Here is a 21,424-nt window from a genome sequence, read left to right on the forward strand (position 1 = left end):
CACATTGCCCGCCATGGACGAGAAAGAAGAGACCAACGAGCCCCTCGACCTTGTGCGCCTCTGCATTGACGAAGTCGTCATTGTCAAATTGCGCGGCGACCGCGAACTCAAGGGCAGACTACACGTGAGTCGCGATGCAGCAGCTTGTATATATGTACATGCATAGCTAACAGCATGTCTAGGCATACGACTCGCATTGCAACCTCGTCCTCGGAGACGTCGAAGAAACCATATACATTGCGGAGGAGGAAGACGAGGACCAGGAGCCTCGCGTGCGGACAGTCAAGAAGCAGAGCGAGATGCTCTTCGTCAGAGGTGAGAGACGTACATGACTTTTTAGATGACGTGAAGCTGACGGTATGCCAGGTGACTCGGTAGTCTTGATTGCACCGGCAGCGGAAGCAACGCAATGATCAGCATTTCACGGTTTCTCGCACGAATCGAATTTCGACATAGCAAGGGCGCAAATGGGTTGCTGAGGTGAAAAAGGCAACAACGGCACGAAAAGGAGGCAGTCACGATTGAGATACCCGAATGCTTGGATGGCGGGGCGCATTCGCTGGGGCAGACTTGGGGTGGAGGATAGCAAACGTGTATATGGAGGTTTCGGGCGTTCAGCACAGGCTTGGACGTGTCATCTGAACTTCTCTCAACGACCAGGAGATGATGCCCACCAGACACACAAACATCATCAAGTACAATGGAAACCCATACGAAGTCTCAAACCCGGGTCAGAAGTACATGCACATCCACAATCGAATCCGCTCACTGCAAGGTGTTCGCACACATCACTCAAGGTCAACGTTGTTGAACATGCAAGTATTAAGCGCTTTTCTTGACTCTACTGGAAAGCCCAAACTAAGAGCTTCATTGTGCCACGCATAACGCAGATAGAGAAACCCCATACGCACATAGTGCGGTGTCCATGTTCCTCCTGTGCGTCGAAGAATCGCCGATCGCTGAAACCCGACCCAAGAGGAGTGACTAAAGGAGAAAAGGGAAAAAAAGACGGCCACCAGAAGGAGAATCCGCGTGAGTTGGAGAATTAAACTAATGGGAGTGGGTGTTCATGACCTCATTTCGTCGTGATACGGCCGGAAGCGCTTTCCAAAGCAAGTAGATACAGTCAAAGGGAAGTTTGCCAGCTGCCAGGGTATGGGTGACGGTGACGAGAGAGTAAGAACCAGTGACGGAGGGAACGAAAAGACTCAGGCCGGATAACCATAAACTCCATGCACCGGGTGTCCGAACGAAGGTTGGACTAATGTAGACTGGGAAGATTGCTGGTGTTGACCCTGTTCCAAGAAGCCGCCAAAGCGCCGGGTATCCGTGAACAATAAGCAAGAATGGAGAAGATTTCGATGGTGACCATGTTGGTGCTGATGCTGAGTTGTAGCAGACCGGTTGACTTGTACTGCCTGGCTCTTGACGGGCGGGTGCTGGTGGATGCCCTCGGAGAGATGCGCGATCACACGAGCCCTGAGCCACGTTAGAACACAGTCAAGTCAGAGCCATGTGGAGACAAGTGTATTCACTTTCGCCTCCAAGTTTGGCTGGCAAGGCTGTCCCTAGACACAAATGGCAGCGAGAAGCCCTTTGAGACCTCTGCCTCGACGAATATGGAAGCACGCTTATAGCGCTTGTCGGTGTACTTCTCGTACACAGCCGCGTGGTGCTTTTGTGGGTTGTCGCAGCACTCAAGGATGACGGAGATGAGGTGTCGCAGTTGGGTCAGTGTGTACCCGGAGTAATGTACGTGTGCTTGCGACTAGGGGATGTTAGCATGGTCTGATATAGTGCATGGGTACAAGCTTACCCAGTCACCCTTCTTCAGCATGAAGCGGGCAAGGCAGTGAGCACCGGCCGACAGGAAGCTAGGAGCGCAACCCACGAAGCGCTCATCCATGACGGTGATCTCCAAGAAGTACTTGGATAGGGTACGAGTCTCTAGGTCGTAGTCATCTGCTTTGCTGATACGGCGAAGGAAGCTCATTGGGCCAGGCCAACCCAGCTCGAACTGAAGCATGCTGAGCATGAAGCGCTCAGCCTTCAGGACCTCATCGGCAGTGTAGGCACCGTCGACCATGTATACGATCTCTTGTACTGACGGGCAGTTGATCTCCTCGTACTTTGCAGCGACGAACAGCGCGGTGGCGCCGACCAGCTGAAGCTTGCCAAGTGAAACGACCTTGCACGAGAGGAAACGGTCGACGTAGTTGACGGCGAGGAAAAGAGTCTCGGGCAGAAGGGTAAAGCGGTTGTGAACCTGAACGAGCCAGTCCATCAAGACGGATCGCATCGACCATTGGATCTCGGCCTGGTGGTCCATGTAAGAAGCGTTGGGCTTCATGCGCTCTTCAAGGGCGTGCATGTACTCGAAAATCTCGTCGCCGTATTCAGCAACCATGGAGGTATCCCACTGCTCATCCTCCACGTCTTCGGCACTCCGATTCGCTTCGACGAAGATCCGAGCAGCCTCAAGTTCGCGTTGTGTCTTTGCAGTGACCCTAGGCGCAAGGACAAGGGTGACACCGCCAGTTGTGTTGTCGCCGCGCGATCGCAGAGACCGGGCAGTAGTGTAGCCGTCGGCATCGTAGTACTCTTCGTCTTCCTCCTCGTCCCAGTACTCTTCTTGGTCGAGACCGTTCAGGCCGTTGACCTTGGCGAGTTCCTCATTGCGCTCCTGCTCCAGGACGCGCGCCTGCTCCTCGAGAGCATCTAGGTATTCGTACCTGTCGTCCGCCCCGTTTTTTGACTCGGCTTTCTCTTCCTCTTCAGGGATGGTCGTTGGTTGCTGGGACTGTGCTGAGGCACGGTCCACGTTGGGAAATGAAGATGGCTGGGTAGGGAGAGGTTGGCGAGCAGGTACATCTACGAGAGTTGTCGTGTCGTTAAGGGGTTCTGATTGTGGCTCCTTGAAGACGGCTGTGGAGGACTTCTTGGTGATGACCTTGCGGACTTCGGCGGCCGGCTGGCTGGCGTTGACGGTGGTAGATTTGGTAAAAGCAGACGCGACGTCGCTTGCCTCTATCGACGCGTTCGCCTTGGCTGTGACGTTTGCCAGAGGGCGTTGCGCCGGTCGTGCTAACGCGCCAGCCTTTGTGGTGATCTCCTTGACCGTGACGGCAGAGTTGTCCTTGAGCACCTCAAGACCCTTCTTCTTCCCATTGACCTGCATGTCGTCCTTTGTTATGGGTTGCCGCGTGTTGCTGACGTCTCCAAACACGGTCCGCTTGGCTGCGGCCGCCTTGATGCCGCCGACCTGCATCAGTGTGGACAGCGCTGGTGTTGACTTGTTGCGCGAATGCAGAGTCTTGCCGGCAGGTAATTGGGGCGGCGCGTTCTCGTCGCGTACTCGGAGAGCCCGCGCAGGACGTTGAGGCTGTGGAAAAGTCTGTCAGCTGGTGTGAAAGGAAGATGGTCTGGGTGACCATGAAAAGATGAAGTCGCCAGCCTCGGAACGCGTCCACGCACCGCCATGCCGCCACAGTGAGAGTAAACGAAGAGAGAGCAGGCTTACCTTTGCGTCCATTATGTTCTGGTCTGTCGATTAAAGACAATAGTCTTGGAATGTATGTTGTGTTGACAGCGACGGTTGCGAAGTGGACGATAGGGGCAGCGGAGGTGGAGCGCTACAAAACAGTGGCCGATATAAAGAAACTCTCCATCTAAGTTGGCGACGATGAGATAGACGGGTCGACGTTGTCGAATGGCACGAGGAGTGGTGTTGACGACAACAAGAGCTTGTAAACTTATATGGGAGCTTGGAGCTATGCGCGTTTGGATGGGCAATGTTGTTTATTTACTGGACACTATCCCCGAGCGGCCCTAGTGATGATGCACGGGCCGCACCTTCCCGATATGCTTCCGGAGCTGACAGGCACGTCATCTCGCCGAGGCAAACGCGAACTCCAACATCATTACAAAAGACGTCCTGAGATTGCGCTTCCGCACATTGCGAATCTCCCGCTCTATAAACTTTCGCACAGTATCCAAGTGCTACCGAGAGTGTATTCTGACACTTTCAGGGTTTTCAGACACCTGACTGTAGATATACACGTACCCCGCCAAAAGACGCGCTGATGGTGGATTAAGTCAGCTAGAATCGCGGAATCACGTGACGGCCATCATCCTGCGACCCTGTTGTAAACATCCTGTTTATGCGCTCTATTGCCATAACAACCCATCTCGTCATACTCCGGGTGCTTTGGATGGCCTCAATTGTGGTCGCGATCAGAAGGGTGGTCTGGAACTCGTAAACACGACCCGCCGTCGGGCGCCCACACCCAGTCGATCAGCGCACTGCCACCAGATATCAAACCGCAGCCTGCGCTTGCCTTTGTTGCGCCAGCGTTGTCCCAGGCAGCCTGGAGGAAGGTAATGCGTCTGGGGAACGTTGAAAGGCCTGAAACTGGCGCCGTTATCGCGTCTTTCCTTTGCTTTGTCCCCGCGGGCTGTATAGGCCGAGAAGCTCACCGCCGACTGACTGTGTGGACCGATCGCATCCGTAGCGAGATCGCATGGAGCCAAAAATGCGCACAACGTCTTTCGAAATGGTCCGCGACCGGGATCCCTTCTGAAACGTGTTTGCGCAAAGTGCGGGAGACATGCTGTTCAGACTTCTTGATCGACCCCTCATCACTTAGAGTGGTTGTCCGAGCTTCACGCCACGGATTTGCGAAGTCGCATGCCGCGCTACATATGTACCCTCGCCATGATCCGCTCGCGCACATGCAGGGTCGGAATCTGAGCAGCAAGATAACAAACGGCGATAATCCGGTCAACGCATGGCTTCCACACCACAGCGGGTGTGTAGACTATCCGCGGCTTGATTCCTGCGCTTGCGCTACCATCGTCATGAAAGTGTGGGTCCGAGATCATCAGACGATTGCGGGAGCACATGTAGACATAATTCCTTGGTCGCGTAATTCATAAGTAGCACGAGCCTCTAGGGAATCCTGTGGCGACTCATTCAGGGACGGTTGTCTGCAAAGGGGAACTACGGAAGCAGGCGTGTGGCATTGAGTGTCACACGGAGATCTCTCCAATAGACGCCCGGCACCAGTTGCCAACGAATCCACAGCGCTTCACCCACTTTCGGGACCGGAAGCTTCCTTAGCCTTCTGACTAGAATTCTGTGTGAAGGCGACCCGGAGTGTAGTATTCGAGTACTCTATGTGCTCGAGATGGCGCATCGGGGTATCAGGGTGCTAAAGCTCGTCCTGTCCATATTCACATGGAACGTACGCATCGCGACCAGCACGCCGCGTATCCGCCCATTGGTCATGTTTGACCTTGTTGAGATCGGCTCTCTTGCGCAGGTATAGTCAACAAGCGATTGAGTTGTCCTGTGGCATGCATTCTAGTCCCCCTCTACCATTGGGCGCATAGCTGCCGCCGAGTTGTCCCATGTTTCGACCTCAAAGACAGGCACACCAGATGGGACGAAAGCTGGGGACTTGCTCAGCTGCTATGCACTCTTGATCCTTTTGCGTGACTGAGGGACTGAGGTGGGCTGTTTCGTGTAGTAGTGTATATACTAGTTACCAATGGAGGCGCAATCGCATATGTGCAGCGGGGAGGATGCGCTGTACTGTTTAAACCGTTTTGATGGTATAAATTTACATGGCAGATTCTGGAAGTGTGTGTAAAGGCGACCGCTATTTGGTTTGAGGCGCATTCGGAAAGTACGTCGTGACCTGGAGTGGTCATTAGTCGGTGTCTCTCTTGTTCGCTTGCGAACATCTCCCATCTGCAACCCACCCTCCACACCATTCTCCTCCGTCCCACACCACCTCCTCTCTGTAAGCCTCAACCCTTCCCATCAAGCCTGTGGCCCGTCTGAGATCGCACTCTGGCGCTCAGATAGAGTCAATCCTGCCCTGCGCATTCCGGTCGCTAACCTGACGTGCGCAGCCAGCGGCGGTACACTCACGCAATCGGATCGAAGCATCTACAGCCCATCCAGCGCTCTAGACATATCTGTTGGTAAGTACATCTCTCCATAGGCCTTTGCGACCGGCCTGGGCCCGACAGGTGACTGCGACGCCGCCCCCTGGGGGTTCCGCGCTGTCGTCACCTTCTCCCTGTAGTCCGCAACTGGCCAGCGGTGACGAGCCCCCAACCGCCTCCAGCCCAGCACAGGCTGCGCAGAACAACGCGAGAAGCACTCGGAAGGCCATCAAACCTCATCAGCGACCATCTGCTAACATGTCATCTCCCAGACTCGACGCCCGTTTATCCTTCCCCGACCGCCGTCCGTCCCCAGCCCTTGCGACACCGGCAGGATCGGTGCGCCGCCCAACCACACACACATACACAAGCTCGTTTTAGAGGCTTTGGAATACACTCTCAACACCAGAGACATTGGCATGCAAGTTTCCAACATGCTTGCGGAACCTCGGCCTGCGGGCGCACAACGCTGCCCTGAGGTGGAAGAGCTCCTAGCGGGCCGACACCACGACGCCATGCAGATGGAGTCTGGCTACGACATGCTGCCCCAGAGAGAAGACTCTGGCATCATGGACGTCTACCCGAGCACCGAAACCGGCTCGGCGCACGACTCCCTGTCGCCCTCCAAGCAGACGCCCAAGAAGCACGTCAGCTTCGAGCTGCTGCTCCCCCAGTCGCCAGCACACAAGGCCCGGCTACCCATGCGGGTCGACATATACCCGCACGACACCACAGACTCCATCATCACAACAGTCAAGAACTTCTACGGTCTGTATGAGCGTCGAGGCGTCATCTTCGAGGACCGCCACGGCAACACGCTGATTGCGCGCTTCGAGAACTTTGAACATGGCATGACCGTCTACGTCCGAGTCTCCCCAGAGACTCTTGATGCAGATGACTTCTCTCCTGATCCGCGCCAGCAGACCATCTCGCCCCGTCGCGCTCGACCCCACCTCGACGAAGCCTTCCAGATGCTACCGCCGATCCAGCATCACCAAGGCTCGAGAGCGGGGTCCCGCCATGCGCGCCAGAGTCACTCCCCACATCGTGGTCGTAGGAGCGCGTCCATCAACAAGCGCATGCGCCCGTCTATAAAGAGTCGCGGCAACAGCTCGCACGGAAGCTTCGCTGACGCCAATGGCGACGGCTACAGCGACAGCGACGATGAGCATGGCTCTGTCAGCAGCTCGCGACGCTCGAGGAAAGAGCCATTGGCGAGCGCTGAGATTAGCGTTGACAACATTGTCGAGGGTGGCCGCCGAAAGCGTGCCAAATTCGACAGCTCGGTAAGTACCTACAGTGGGCATGTATCGTGCATTAGTCTGACACTCGTTCCTTTCATTAGGAGCTGCCTCTGTTCGTACCGCCTCAAGTTCCCATGAATGCTTCACAGTCGTCCGTATCCCCCCAGCGACGCATCAGCGGAAACACTGCTGGCTCGCCATACTCTGCCAACCAGCAGACATTCTCATACTCGCATCCGTTGCCCTCGCCGCAGAGCTACGGCCAGGGAGACAGTTCATATCTTCAAGGACTAGTCACACCATACTCTGCGGCTAGTAGCCAGGCTCAGGGATACAAGTCTCGCGCGCGTGGCTCGGCTCAGCACTCCCACTACCGCTACTCCGGCAGCGGTGGAGTCCTTCCTACCCCTGACACCACTCTTGCGAGTATCAGCGTCATCTCTGATGAGGATGTCGCTCGTCAGCTTATGCGCTTGGGTGATGCGTCCAACTTCTCCGGTCACGGTCGCACGCCTACCTCTACGCTCGATGATGCCTTCAGCGGAAAAGCTGCGGCATCCTCAAGTGACGAGAGCGCTGATGGTAGCGATGACGAGAGTGAGCTTCCTCCTCTCCCGTACAACATGGCTCGTGCAATGAACGACCATACACGTGTCTACGACGAAGCCGAGAGCAGTGGTGAGGACTATGAGGACGACCGAGATGGCTCCTTCAAGGGTGCCAGTGATGAGATGATTGCCGATGAACACAACCACCGCGTGCACGCCGGTATCATCAAGGCTCGCTCCGTGTCGAGCAAGTCTGGCAAGTCCGGCAAGCCCCGTGCCACCTCAAAGAGCAAGTCCAAGGTCAACGGCACCACCAAGGCCCCGATGTCACCGTCTTCTCTCCCCTCTCAGTCGCGCAAGGCTTCCAACGCATCGCTGAACTTCCAGCATCAGCTCGGCGTCGATGAGGAGGATCTCTCGAGTAAGCCACGCTGCCAGCGCTGCCGCAAGAGCAAGAAGGGCTGTGACCGTCAGCGACCATGCCAGCGCTGCAAAGACGCTGGCATCGGTGCCGACGGATGTGTCAGCGAAGACGAAGGCAACGGCAGGAAAGGTCGCTATGGACGCCACATGGGGGTCTCGGTCAAGAAGAACTCAGTCTCCTCGGCGACCTCCATGGCGCCTCCCCCAATGCACGACTACCACATGCCGATGCAAGACGCGTACTCGATGAGCACAGCACTGGACAAGAGCAAGAAGCGCAAGAGGTAGCGGTTACACATGGTCAACTCGCATCATGCGTCTCGCTACAAAGTAGTCTTCACCACACTTCACTCACACTCTTCTCTGGCGTTTTGAATAGCGAGCCCCTCGCATTGCATTATTGGGTGGTATCTTCAGCGACTGCCCGTCCTCTCCTTTCAACAAGAGTAAAAGTGTCTTTTCGCACGCTATTCTTATCGTTGCGCAGCGATGCGTGAGCACAAGTTGAAATTGCTATGGTGTTCCCGGTTAGAGTTGGGTGGGACTGGTCAGCGATATGGGCGGCACAGGCTGGGTAGAGATTTTGGGCGGATTGGGAATGGAGTGTGGGGGTTGTCTATGTGCTTGCTTTGGCGACTCCATATGTTCTACTTACGACTTGTTTGATACAATAGCGATTTGTGTGCAATAGTCAACAAAGAAATTTTAAAATCAGACGGTCGCTGCATGTGGTGATACAGCCATGAAATCAATGACTACTTCATACGATCAGGTAAAACACCCAAAATTTAACGACTTCGTACCAACAACAGACGTCAAGGTATTCATGCACCCAGGAGGATCGTCGTCAAGGCCACTTATGTCATCTGCATGTACCTGTACGGCACGACCCTATGCACCGGTGAGGATTTGGTAACGGGCACCCGGGGGTACACAGCATAAGCGCAGGCTTTGAAACGTCATGCGAACCTCGTGCCACGACAGATGACAGTCGCGGCGACCAAGGCACGTTGATGTCATTCAATAGTCTGGGAAGGCCATGGGCTATCTACCACTAAGCCAGCACCAGAGTGTCAGCCTTGAGGATCGGTCCGGGCTATTTTGAGACGAGAGGGAAAGCTTAAGTCGGCAGGACGGGATAAAAAGGTGGGGTTACGGCTTTAGGACTAGCGCGAACTGACAGCCAGCCCCGGAGGCTGTGCATCGTTTCTGCCTGCAATTATCCCTCGTGGGCCCGATGTCACGCTGCGGAAGACGTTAGGGCATGCCCGTGGGCTCATTGATTACTAGTCTGCTTAATCTGATCCCCCTTGTCATTCCACCCTTAAACCCTAACCAAGATGCGTCTTGCTTGATCCCTGAACCCTTCCTGACCCTGGCTTCTAATGTTGATGAGGAAGTTGTCGTCGCTGGTGGTAGTGGGGCTTACTCGGACACGTGATGATCCCTCGTGGTCAGGCGTGCCTCTTGTTGGGCGGACAAGCCTCGTCTCGTCATACTCACAGCTTACACGTTCCTTCACTCACTCTGCCTGCTCTCTCTGCTCACCACGCAATGAGAGGTTGCACGTCGACGGACACCACCAATTGCTGCTCCTGTTGACTCCACTGAGCACCAGCCACACCTAAAACACAGACCGTAGATCACCCGAACGCGACCGTGATGGCTGAAGGGTCGATCAAGTCGAGGATTGCCGCGCTCAACCTCGAGGAGGTGCACACTCCTACACCGGGCGCCAAGCCGACCTACTCCTACGATGCTTCGACTGTAAAGAAGAAGCCACCGCCGCCGCCGCCCAGCGCGCGCCCTCCCGCCTACTCGCGCCAGACAGTCAACAACCCGCCAGTCCTGAGCAATGCGCCCACCTCGGCGCGACAGCTCGGCAACCAGCCCATGGTAGTGAACGAATCCGAAAATCCAAAAGTGTCGCCCGCGCTGCCTCCTCGTCCGCCTCCGCGCAATGCCAGCACGCCTCGCCAAACGCCAACACTGCCTCCGCGCAAGGCATCCGAATCAAGCGTGCGAAGGCGCGAGTCTTCTGAGTCAATTTCCACAATCGCGTCAGGCATATCAACGCTGTCATTGGGTTCTGTGAAGACGAATGGCTCAGGATATAGCAATGGAAGTACAGGCACGGTATATCAGGTCAGGGCTCCGGCCTATGACCCGTCAAAGCTGCCACCGCTGCCAGCCAAGAAAGCACCTGAGGACCCTAAACAGAGCAAGGCGACACTGAATGCTATGAAGAGCAAGAGGGATTATGTGCCTTCTCGGGAACTGCCCCCTCAGCTCAAGACTCCCAGTAAGTAGATCACAGCTGTGGCACGCATCAAGAGCACTGCTAACACGATGCCGTGCAGACCTACCGGCAAGACCCTCCCTACCTCCTAGACAGTCCATCATTCGCGAGCGATCACCTCAGCCTGTGCCAGCGCTGCCACAGAGGCAATCCTCAAACGACACCTCTCGAACAAACAGATTGATCGCACCACCGCCACCGCGACGGTCAGCGTTGGACATGGGCTTCAACAACAAGGCCGCTACACCTCCACCTGTGCCTTCAACTCGTCCACCAGCAGTTACATCCGATTCAGCCCCGGCTCTTGGTGCACCACCACCTGTTCCCATGTCGTCCAGACCGAACCTCAGCGCCATTATGGCTTCGAAGCCGAAACCAGGTGCTGCTCCATCAAGTTGCCTGAAATGTCGGGACTTCTCAGGTCCAGACAATCATGCTGCGCAGTTCCCTCGTACCCAACTTCCCAACTCAGACGTGGGCTGGCTTGCTCATCAACTATGCTCACAGTTCCCCTCACCTACAGACAAGGCTCGAGCGATCTTCACCTGGCTTCATCACAACGTCGACTACGATACTCACTCGTTCTTCAATAACACGGTTATGCCTACTACACCCGAAAAGACAATTGCATCAGGTCTGGCAGTATGCGAAGGTTATGCCGGTCTGTTCGCTGCTCTGGCTCTGAAAGCTGGGTTGGAAGCTATGGTATGTTCCGGTGCGTGCAAGGGCTACGGCCACGCACCTTTGGAGCCCGGTCAACCTACACCACCTTATGAATCGACACATGCCTGGAACGCTGTCAAGATCGATAACGGAGAATGGAAGCTCATTGATCCCTGTTGGGGAGCTGGACACTTAGGGTGTAGTAAAAAGGGCGAAGGGTAAGCTTTTCGAGATGATACTTCTTTCGCAGTTCACCACCCGTCGAACAAGGGCTAAAATTCACTAGATACGTACGAGCCTTTGCTCCGCAGCATTTCGTCATGGAAAACAACGAGTTCGGTTTGAAGCACTACCCCGGAGAAGCCTCTCACCAGTTCCGCACCGATGGGCGCATCATGTCATACGAAGAGTTCATGCGGCATGACGAGGGCGGGCGCCTCTTCCTCTGCGGCAATGGCATGAAGCTCCACGGCTTCGGCGAGCAAACTTTTGAACCATCACAATCCAGAATCAAAGTAAACGACCCCTACGCACCAGCAGTAGTCCGGTTCCAAATGTCATTCATCTGCCCGCACTGGGATCCCCAGATCAACGGAAAGGGTCCGCCCTACATTATGCTCCTAAGCATTGCCGGCAGAGACGGCCGGAAGCCAGACTACAAGCCGTTGAACACCGACGGGCGCACTTGGTGGCTCGACTTCCCGCGCATGGACCTCGGTGCGCCGGGCCAGAAGATTTCGATTGTGGCCGTAACAGAATTTAATAAGAAGGATGCACGGGGTCTGAGCCTGGCTACTTGGAACAATAAGAGGGCATACTCGTGCATGTTTGGCAGTGTGGCCTCTTGGGTGCTTGTTTGATGCGGAGCTGGGAATGTCGCGTTATCAGTCGAGGCGCACGCGACTTGCGCCTCGTGGTTGATGGATCGCGATGAGATGGAACGATTGTATGGATACCCTGGACTTTTTGATTTGCTTTTAGGTGATGAGGCGGGCTTAGTTAGATGAAAACGCGTAATGAACATGAGTGATTATTCCTTTCGTCTCCTTTTCAAGTGTACGTCATTCCTGGGAAAGTTGAGCGCGTGCCTGGCTGGGTACTGTGACAGAGAGAAGATACACCATAAGTCTAGATTGCTCTCACACATTCCAAAAGATCCTGCATCTCAAGCTCTTGTAGTCTTTACCCCCTATTCGCTTTCGTTCGTTTTCTTCCATGTGCAGGGTACCTTGGCGCAACTTGTAACCGGGTGTCCCTTTTATGCTGAGCATGTGAAGACGGCCGTTGAGGCTAGACTGTGGCTGACCACTGCGTTAGCGCGAAAGCACGACCCGCGAAATAGTTAGGTTGGGGTTACAACGGACTCGGGATCACCGCTCCACCTCCAACACGTCCGATCTACCGCAAACATGGCGAGCGCTTTCGTCGGATTGTCGGTCGCGGTCACGCTGCAGTCTCCCCCTGGTGCTGTCGTCGTGGGCGTGGTCAGCGCTGTGGACCAGAAGACAGCTACACTCGTTCTCCAAGATGGTACACCGCAGCCAGAATTCATGAATATGGGCATACGCTGACGTCTGCAGTCTTCTTCCCAAACTCGGGTCACCGTGTCGCTTCCTACACGGTAGAAGGACAAATGATTGCAGACATCAAGGTCAATCCGTCGGCGCCCGCTCCTCCCCAACCTCTCCCCACGCGATCAGGCCCGCAGGCATACTCACACTCGCAGTATCCTCCGGGCCATGCCCCTCGCCAGTCGCAGCATATGGGCCAACAAGTTCCGCATCTTGTTAGCCAGCCGTCCGGGATCCCGCCTGCAGGCGCGCCTACCTACCAGAATGCTCGTCAAGCGCAGCGCCAGACCGCTCCTCAGCCAGCTCAAGCCGCGCCGTTTGTCGATCCTGCGATTCTCAGCATGGGAAAGCGCACTTCTACCGCCCCTATTTTGGGTGGTCCTGTTTCCGCAACCCCCCAGGAAGCCCCTGCGACGCCCATAAAGCCCGTGGCTGCTACGAGCGCGGCGACTGTACCGAAGAACACGTCCTCTTTCGCAAGCCATGCGAAGCAACACAACGTCCGAAAGCCGAGTGCGGCGACTCTGGAAGGCCCATTCTCGTCGCTGGATATTGCGGACGCTGAGGAGGCGGACAGTGAGGCGCGGACAGCACAGGTGAATGCGCGAAGGGCAAGCATCACCAAGACGAGGACCGGCAAGCCCATGGATGACCCCAGCCCGCAGAAGAACGACGACAATGGCAAGAAGACTCGAAGAGGGGGCAAGTCTCGTAAGAAGGAACTTGCCGCTCAAGAGAGGAAGAACGGTGACGTTGAGGCGGTCAAGAAAGGGTATGTGGGATTCTGGATTCCATGTCCTTTGTCGCATGTCCAAGAGCTAACATATACTAGCAAAGGCAATGGTTGGAGAAACACTCCCATGCTACAAGCCGCCGAACAGCCACAAACGAGGACTCCCGGAGTCATCGGCGGTAGAGTCGGTCTCGCGGCGGCGAACGCGTCGAATCGCAAAACGAAACGACAACAAGCGCTCGAAGCTACGAACGGCTGGGCTACAGAAGACGCGACCGACATCCAGGACATGCCTGAGTTCGACTTCCAGAGTAACCTCTCCAAGTTTGACAAGCGTACTGTGTTCAATCAGATTAGGAATGAGGACACCACTGCAGATGAGGACCGCCTGGTCAGCTTCAATCGCTTGGCAAGACCTGGTACACACGGCGGAAAGAACCTTCATCCTACGGAAAACGTGTTGGATCGGAAGCTGAAAAGCACGACCAACACAAGCTCTGAGGAGGAAGAGGAGGACTTTGGCAGCGGACGTAACTCTAGACGGGCGATGTCCAGGGCTTCAGTCAAGATGGCACCAACAAGGCAAGGCAGCGTACAAGCCGACATGGATATGATGGGTTCAGGCGTGTTGCCGCGCACTAACCGTTCGTTCATCAACCGCCCCTACACGTCCTCACATGCTACCGGTAGCCCCAGGCCAGGGCGCGTTGCTACACCACCAGAGTCGCCTCTCGAGTCTAGCGCTAAGGGCTGCTTACGACTGGTGTCTAACAACCGCAAGTGCTTCGCCATTACTCCTGGCGCTATGCTGGCCGTAGAGGAAACTGCCGAGGTAGACTTTGGTCTCAACGAAGACATCATGGCAGAGAACTCAGGACGAGGTATTGCAGAAGTTGCTCTGACCGCTATAAATCCCGGAGGCATGCGGCTTTCGCGCGCCAATCCGAACGCCAACCCCGTTATTGTGGTCCTCGCAGGCAACCATCGTGGAGGCGCACGCGCCGTAGCAGCAGCACGCCACCTTGCCCAACGCGGACCAAAAGTTATGGTCGCCCTCCTCGGCTTCGAACGCAACGCAGACTGGGACAAGGACATACGCCGTCAAGTCGAGCTCTTCCGCAAATTCGGCGGCACCGTCCGCTCCTGGAACGCGACTGAAGAAGCTCTAAAGCGTCTTCAAGCACCACCGGAACTTATTATTGATGCTCTGCTCGGCCGTCACAAGGAATTCGAAGCCCTTGGCGACCAGGACCAACGCGTAGTTCTCAATATCGTCGGCTGGGCCAACAAATCGCGTGCAGCATGTCTCGCGGTCGAAACACCCTCTGGCGTCGGCGGTTCGACAGGCGAAGTCTCCATCTTAGAAGGCGAGCCCCTCGAAGTCCGCGCAAAGTACATTGTTTGTCTCGGTGCGCCACGCACAGGGCTTGTCAAAGCCCTTCAAAATGGCTCTGGACGCGATCCTCAGTGGCTCATCTGGATCGTGGATATCGGTGTTAATCGTCCTTGGCGCAACGCTGGTATCAGTGGCGGGAAGGGTATCAAGTTCGGCGAGCAATGGGTTGTGCAGGCGGTGTTTGAGGAGCCTGGTGGTATACCGGGGGCTTAGGATACCGAGGTGTTACCAGCTGAAGAAACAGAAGAAGCAGAGCGGAGCCCAGCAGAGCGAGAGCGAAGACGGAAGCATTACTTTGCGCAGCAAACCAAGAAACTCATGGGGAAGCAGTGGAGGAGTGGTTTTGACTGAGTGTGGCGGAGATGGAGTGGGTTGTTTTTGCATTGCGTGGGCGTTTGAATGGGCGGGGCTTTGGATGCTCTATTCCTTTGCTTTTGGGTTGGGGACAGGATGAATTAACGGATTATGGGCTGGGATGGGATGGGGATACCAAAAGCTAGATATCGTTGAGTAGGGAATGGCCTAGAGGCAGTGGTGTGCGTGGTTCAGCATGCCACGGTAATACATTACTTTGAAGAAGTACGTGTTGATCATCTATATCAAACGCATCTGTTTGGCCAACTGCGCCCTATCACGGTCCAGTCTAGCAACAAACCCACAAACCCTCCGCACGAGATCCTGAACTACCTCCTCCGGATCCCCATCAAGATTATGATGTGCACCCAGTATCACACCACCATCAACATCATCCACAACACCGCCGCCTTCCCGTATTATGCGCGTCCAGCGCTTGAGTAGGGCTGCTCGGTCGATGCTGGCCGGGACGTATGGGTCGTCGGATCCGAGGAGGAAGCATACCGGCGTACTCTTTGGTATCGTGCCAAATGTAGTCGCGAAGTGTCCGTCTGAGAAGTCGCTGGAGAAGTAGTCGTCGTCGCCGCCTTTGGCGAGGAGGGAGTATGCGCGGTAGGCGTTGAGTGGGCCGCCCATATCTTTGAAGACGGGATTGCTTTCCGGCGATAAGACTTCCTCGCCTTTGCCTGCGTCTACTAGTTCTTTGGATGACCGGATCGCGTCTTCTAGTTGCTTTCTCCTTTCCCCTTCTTTGTAATAATCTTCCCACGCCTCCCTATCACTTACACCACCCTGTAGTATCACGCCATCTACTTTGTGCCTTCCCTCTGCGCCCTTTCCAAGCAAGTACTCCATGATGTCCTGGCATCCTGTCGAATGCCCCATAAGCACAATCTTCTTCCCCGGTCTCAATTTCTTGAAGTATGCCACGCATTCCCCTAGTTCAGTCGCGTCGCGCGCCAGGCTACCGGTGCCCCAACCGCTGTAGGAGGATGTAAGGAGGACTTCGGCAAGAGACCAGGTTGGTGGGAGGGAGGCAGCGATGAGCGAGGGGTAGGGGACCGTGAGGAGACCGTCTGTTAGGCCACCTATCCAGAGGACGGTGTTGTATGAGGACGAAGGGTGAGTGGAGGCGTGTTCGAAGGCGATTAGGCCTTTTGTGTATTTGTGGGCGGTACCTGGGAGGGCCATGATCGCCTTCAGGTTTCGGTATAAAAGACAGACGCGGATTGTGGTATTTTGAAACGGGTATTTCGAAGTTCAGCAGTGCGACGCGCAACTTGAAAGATGAGACGAATTGCGTCAGGACGCGATGGCTGGAGCTCGACGCGACGGGTTGGTGGGGGTGTAGATCAAAATCTTATCAGATGGTGGGGTAGCTTCGAAGCGTCCATGCCGAATATACTCCGCAAGCCCCGACTGCCCTTCCAGTCTGGCAGCCATGCACCGTGGCACATAGCTCTTGCTTTCCCACTCTCTCATCGTGGTATTCAGCCCAGTCCAAGCCGAAACAGGTCGCCTTGGTCCTTCATGACTTTCAATTGCCGCTTTCGAAGATGCGCTCTCCATGTCGGATCGTCTTCGTTTGTCAGTTTGCCCAAGTTACGTATAATATCTATCGTCAGTCCTGTATTTGCTGCTGCTGCTCTTGGATTGTGAGGCGAAGCACCCCAGAAGCCTTTGAGGTATTTGATTTGTACCATCGTTTTACAATGCTCGCAATGTACGCGATGGGTTTTGTGCCGCTTTTCTGCTTTGAAGGCTCCGGTCTCGGCATCGACAAGCCGGTTTATGGTGCTTTCCTCAGAGGTTTGTATGTGAAGACACGCCGTAAAATCGAGTGTTTGTAGGACCGCACGCGCTTTTGTGTGTAAATCCGAGGGTTTTGCTTTCGAAAAGCCCATGGTCATGTCACTTCTCATGATATAGTCTCCAGACGTCTGATCGTATGTGACGTCACAAATGGTGAGATAGATGTGGCTTTTCTTCAACTCTGTCTGGCAAGTATAACACTGGAGATCTACGTACATGGCGTGTCTACCCCTAAGAGATACAGCTCTTTCTACCTTAGCTTTCAAGTATTCCAGAGAATGAGACCTGTGTGGGCACAGCTCGAGTGTAGAGGAGCATTTGCGTTCCTGCCGTGGGCGACAGAGCATTTTCCCGATGAAGCGCGTATCTCTATGGACACCTGCACAATAGACGCACCAGATGCCCGGTCGTTTGTGGGCTTCTCTGTAGAAGTCGTCTCTCAGAAGCCGAAGATAGACGTCGATCTTGGTATCGCCGACTTTATCTTCTGGAACAGTGATGGATGGAAAACTTTCGAAGAACTTGGCGCCTGACAGCGCAAAGCAAATCTTCTCGGTGTGATCCAAGTACACCCGGATATGGGCTAGGACATCGTAGGGAAGGGCGTATAGTGAACTTCTTTTTGTATTGATTTTGTAACGTTTCTCAGCGCACGAAACGGAGGATTCTAGCTGAGACATAATTGTGAGGCAGGCGAGTAGTGACTGTATGTGTGAAGCGACATGACATACTGAGATTCTTTCAGGTGTGTGCGAGTCCATGTGGCTCCGCCCAAACTTCGTGGTAGCGAAGGTACCATATCCAGCCGAAGGCTGAGGCACTCAAGGGTGTGTGCCATCTACTCACACTCTGGGTACCGCTCCATAACCGCGATAGCGACCTAATGGTAGAAATGAGCGCGCCTCACCATCTCCCCCATGAACGCAAGGGCTTCGTGTCCAGTTGGCGATCATCACGACGGCGATCGGTCATTCATGCCCAAAGTCGTATTGTTGGGTAATGAGCTCTGGGCGCGTAGGGGAAGTCCGATCGTCGAGTACCGAGAGCGAAAAAGCAAGCATGGCCGCATACAAGAGCTCCAGCCCCCGGACCTGTCCCATATGAGGCTTTTCGTAGTCGTCGATGCTTGGTGTAGGAGTGGTCGGAAGACCGAAACTTGGTACGGCATCACCCAGAAGAGGAAGCCGGCACCAATGCTTGTTGACATTCGGGGTTCGGGGGGAGGAGCGACCCCACAGTAACGCAAAGCTACCCCTCACGCATCTGCGCAACCCCACTTAGAGCACTGAAGCTCTCCAAATGCCTGGAAACAAGACGGAACGCGGACGCGTTTCCGTGTGGCCACAGGCTATGTCGGCATATGTCAAATGACACGAAGGAATGGTGGAATGATTGCTTGTCGTCGCGTCGGGTATTGAAGGTTTCTTGGTCTTTCGTCATGCTACTTTTGCGATTTCCATCCACTCTGTGTTCCGTCGTTCTACACCAATTCGCGCATTCCATTGAGCTGGACATATAGTAATCACAATGTCATGTATGTATTCCCATCAAAACCTATGCGATCAGATAGTTAACGTACTCAGCGAGACACTTCATCCACGACCCGACACACCTCGTCAACACCGCGCTACTCAGCATCCCTCAGACGAACCCATCCGTGCAATGCGACATCAACAACAAGATCGTCTACCGCAAGAATGGCGCATCGCAAGTCAGCATAGTTTCCGGAGGTGGTAGTGGTCACGAACCCTCATTCGCATCCTTTGTCGGCGCGGGCCTTTTATCCGGAGCAGTCGCAGGTACCATCTTCGCTTCGCCAAGTGCAGAGCAGGTGCGAAGATGTATCTTGCATCGCATTCAAAAAGACAAGGGCGTCCTCGTGATTGTAATGAACTACACTGGCGATGTGCTGAACTTCGGCATGGCGGTGGAGAAAGCGCGCGCTGCTGGTATTGAAGTCGACATGGTGGTAGTCGGCGACGATGCGGGTGTAGGGCGTGCGAAAGGAGGTAAGGTCGGACGCAGAGGTATTGCGGGAACAGTGCTCGTCCAGAAGATTGCCGGTGCGCTTGCTGCTAAAGGGTATGCACCACACCAACATCATGCCTATAAGGAAGCTGACATCATTGTAGAGCGAATCTCAAAGATGTAACGCAGATGGCCCAGCTCGTCGCCGACAACACCGTCTCGATCGGCTCTTCACTGGCTCACGTCCATGTGCCAGGTCGCCGAGAGGCAGAGGAAGACGAGCTGGCTGAAGGCCTAGTCGAGATTGGAATGGGCATCCATAATGAAGCCGGTTCAGAGCGCAAGAAGATCGATCTACCTGGTCTTGTAAAGACAATGTTGTCGCATTGCCTGGACGTAGCGGATCAGGACCGAAGCTTCTCCAAGATCACAGACAAGGACGATGTGGTACTACTGGTCAACAACCTGGGAGGTGTCAGTCCACTCGAGCTAAGCGGAATCACGAACGAAGTCGTCGAGCAATTGGCGGACAGCTTCAAGATCAAGCCAGTGCGTATTCTAGCTGGCACCTTCATGACCAGTTTGAATGGATTGGGCTTCTCCGTTAGCTTGCTTAGAGTCGCCGACGCTTCAATGCTCGAGCTGCTTGATGCGCCTGCCGAGGCAAGTGGCTGGTCTGCGGCGATTAGTAGCAGCACATGGGCGAGACGGGGAGAAGCGAAGAAGAACGAGGAGCAGGTGGACGAAGAGGATATTCAGCCAAGTGATCTGAGAGGTAAGTACCTGCAGAGCTGCGTATGACGCCCGCTAACTTGAGTAGTCAACTATGCCCAGGCCAAGTCAACCTTGACAGTTGCGCTGAACAGACTCATCAAGGCTGAGCCAGACGTCACCCGATATGACACAATAGTTGGAGATGGCGATTGCGGAATCGGACTCAAGCGCGGCGCAGAAGGTAGGCTATCATCACGTGTACATTGATGCCTGGCGCTGACACCCAACAGCAATTCTCAAGATGCTCGAAACGGCAAAGGAGACAGATGATCTGCTGATCCTCATGAATCACATCATTCAAGTGGTGGAACTGGCTATGGACGGCACGTCAGGTGCAATCTACGCCATCTTCTTGAATGCGCTGGCGCATGGATTGCGACAAAACGCGCCCTCGTCGCCACAGCCTGTCACACCCGCAATCTGGGCCAAGGCCCTTGACTCATCGCTCAAGGCACTCGGCAAATACACTCCTGCCAAACCCGGTGACCGAACGCTGATGGATGCCCTCTATCCGTTCGTTGAGACGCTGTCTAAGACGGAAAGTATCGACAAAGCGGCTGCGGCGGCACAAGGTGGCGCGCAAGGGACGAAGGGTATGAAAGCGAGCTTGGGGCGAACGGTCTACGTTGGAGGCGAGGGTTTCCAAGAGGTTCCAGACCCTGGCGCGCATGGCCTCGCGGAGCTCCTACTGGGCCTGAGTGACGGGTTGAAGAAGTAGAAGTTGGGGTATCGTTGTTTGATTCGTTCGGTGTTCCTCGCCGATTTCGCGACGGTTATGTAACTTTTAATTCATTCCAACTCCATTTCGTGCGCTTGATCTGGCGCTACCGTCCCAAATCCCCAGTGCTTCCAAGCTCTTATGATAGCAATACAAGAATGACCGAGTCACCGCGTAGGAACCTATAAAAGTCAGCGCATGCGCAAATGTAGAGTGTGATTTGAACGCACAGCTTGGAGATGAAGCGGTCCTTGTTGACCTTCCTTCCGTAGCTGCCGTTGGCTAACCGTGGAGTCTCAGTCCACATCTCTTTCGCGTTCTCGAGAACCATGTTGCAATGACGGTCGAAAGCCTTGACACGTGCGAGAATCTTGCGGTTGTTTCGGCACGAGATCAGGACTTGTGTGCGCGAGCGGACGGCGGTCTGGAGGATGGAGAGAGGGCCGGTGGTGAGCTCATGTTCTTCGACCTGAGCAACTTCGTACTCGCTAGGCAGCAATGTCAGTACAGGAACTGTTGTGGATTGGAGGGTGTACGTACGTCAACTCCGAACGCGGCTTGGAAAGAAGCTCTCTACGCAACGTTAGCTCATATAGCGGTGAATGTTCTAGCAGTAATACATACTGAATCTTTGCGTCCACCATGGTGTCGATTTGTGCAAGGTAGCAGGGGGAGGTTTGCTATCTGGGGTTGGAGCTGTTACAGGTTAACTTTCCAGCTCTCGAGCTTCTGCCTGCGAATTTTGATATACGCTGCTCAGGGAAGTAGCGCGCAAGGATGGGGCCGCGCAAAAGATATGCACAGACCAGGAGCGGAAAGACTGACCTAGTTTTAGAAAGGAGGAACACCACGGCAACGCGCTTGGATGAGGTGGATCGGTCGGCGACGATATGAGGCAGGGCGATGAAGTGAGCGAGCTTGGCAGAATCGGATCTGGAGCTACACTTTATCCGCGGTCGAAGCCAATCA

The 21,424-nt window shown here is 54.9% G+C and overlaps 8 protein-coding genes across 8 annotated transcripts; 5 read left to right on the forward strand and 3 right to left on the reverse strand.

Annotated features, from left to right (window-relative positions):
- Window positions 1-13: 13 nt before the first annotated feature.
- On the forward strand, window positions 14-413 carry LSM3 (U4/U6-U5 snRNP complex subunit lsm3; the record flags this gene model as incomplete). Its single annotated transcript, XM_049387684.1, has 3 exons — window positions 14-124; window positions 183-315; window positions 367-413. The coding sequence occupies 3 exons, from the start codon at window positions 14-16 to the stop codon at window positions 411-413; spliced, it is 291 nt and encodes a 96-aa protein (XP_049244662.1).
- A 1,118-nt stretch (window positions 414-1,531) lies between these two features.
- On the reverse strand, window positions 1,532-3,532 carry J4E84_005086 (uncharacterized protein; the record flags this gene model as incomplete). Its single annotated transcript, XM_049387685.1, has 3 exons — window positions 1,532-1,768; window positions 1,817-3,382; window positions 3,521-3,532. 3 exons carry the CDS (start codon window positions 3,530-3,532, stop codon window positions 1,532-1,534), a joined length of 1,815 nt encoding a protein of 604 aa, XP_049244663.1.
- A 2,839-nt stretch (window positions 3,533-6,371) lies between these two features.
- On the forward strand, window positions 6,372-8,455 carry J4E84_005087 (uncharacterized protein; the record flags this gene model as incomplete). The annotated part of the gene is made up of 2 exons (XM_049387686.1): window positions 6,372-7,238; window positions 7,298-8,455. 2 exons carry the CDS (start codon window positions 6,372-6,374, stop codon window positions 8,453-8,455), a joined length of 2,025 nt encoding a protein of 674 aa, XP_049244664.1.
- A 1,374-nt stretch (window positions 8,456-9,829) lies between these two features.
- Window positions 9,830-11,989, forward strand: J4E84_005088 (uncharacterized protein; the record flags this gene model as incomplete). The annotated part of the gene is made up of 3 exons (XM_049387687.1): window positions 9,830-10,469; window positions 10,528-11,347; window positions 11,416-11,989. 3 exons carry the CDS (start codon window positions 9,830-9,832, stop codon window positions 11,987-11,989), a joined length of 2,034 nt encoding a protein of 677 aa, XP_049244665.1.
- A 549-nt stretch (window positions 11,990-12,538) lies between these two features.
- J4E84_005089 (uncharacterized protein) lies at window positions 12,539-15,042 on the forward strand (the record flags this gene model as incomplete). The annotated part of the gene is made up of 3 exons (XM_049387688.1): window positions 12,539-12,659; window positions 12,710-13,472; window positions 13,533-15,042. The coding sequence occupies 3 exons, from the start codon at window positions 12,539-12,541 to the stop codon at window positions 15,040-15,042; spliced, it is 2,394 nt and encodes a 797-aa protein (XP_049244666.1).
- Window positions 15,043-15,423: 381 nt separating this feature from the next.
- J4E84_005090 (uncharacterized protein) lies at window positions 15,424-16,374 on the reverse strand (the record flags this gene model as incomplete). The annotated part of the gene is made up of 1 exon (XM_049387689.1): window positions 15,424-16,374. One exon carries the CDS (start codon window positions 16,372-16,374, stop codon window positions 15,424-15,426), a length of 951 nt encoding a protein of 316 aa, XP_049244667.1.
- A 2,148-nt stretch (window positions 16,375-18,522) lies between these two features.
- J4E84_005091 (uncharacterized protein) lies at window positions 18,523-20,455 on the forward strand (the record flags this gene model as incomplete). The annotated part of the gene is made up of 5 exons (XM_049387690.1): window positions 18,523-18,529; window positions 18,579-19,077; window positions 19,128-19,738; window positions 19,784-19,918; window positions 19,968-20,455. The coding sequence occupies 5 exons, from the start codon at window positions 18,523-18,525 to the stop codon at window positions 20,453-20,455; spliced, it is 1,740 nt and encodes a 579-aa protein (XP_049244668.1).
- A 139-nt stretch (window positions 20,456-20,594) lies between these two features.
- SMD2 (mRNA splicing protein) lies at window positions 20,595-21,099 on the reverse strand (the record flags this gene model as incomplete). Its single annotated transcript, XM_049387691.1, has 4 exons — window positions 20,595-20,637; window positions 20,686-20,943; window positions 20,996-21,028; window positions 21,080-21,099. The coding sequence occupies 4 exons, from the start codon at window positions 21,097-21,099 to the stop codon at window positions 20,595-20,597; spliced, it is 354 nt and encodes a 117-aa protein (XP_049244669.1).
- Between the last annotated feature and the right edge of the window lie 325 nt (window positions 21,100-21,424).

The sequence above is a fragment of the Alternaria hordeiaustralica genome, assembly GCF_023758085.1.
Source record: "Alternaria hordeiaustralica strain BMP 2776 chromosome Unknown scaffold_8, whole genome shotgun sequence".
Classification (NCBI taxonomy): Eukaryota; Fungi; Ascomycota; class Dothideomycetes; order Pleosporales; family Pleosporaceae; genus Alternaria; species Alternaria hordeiaustralica.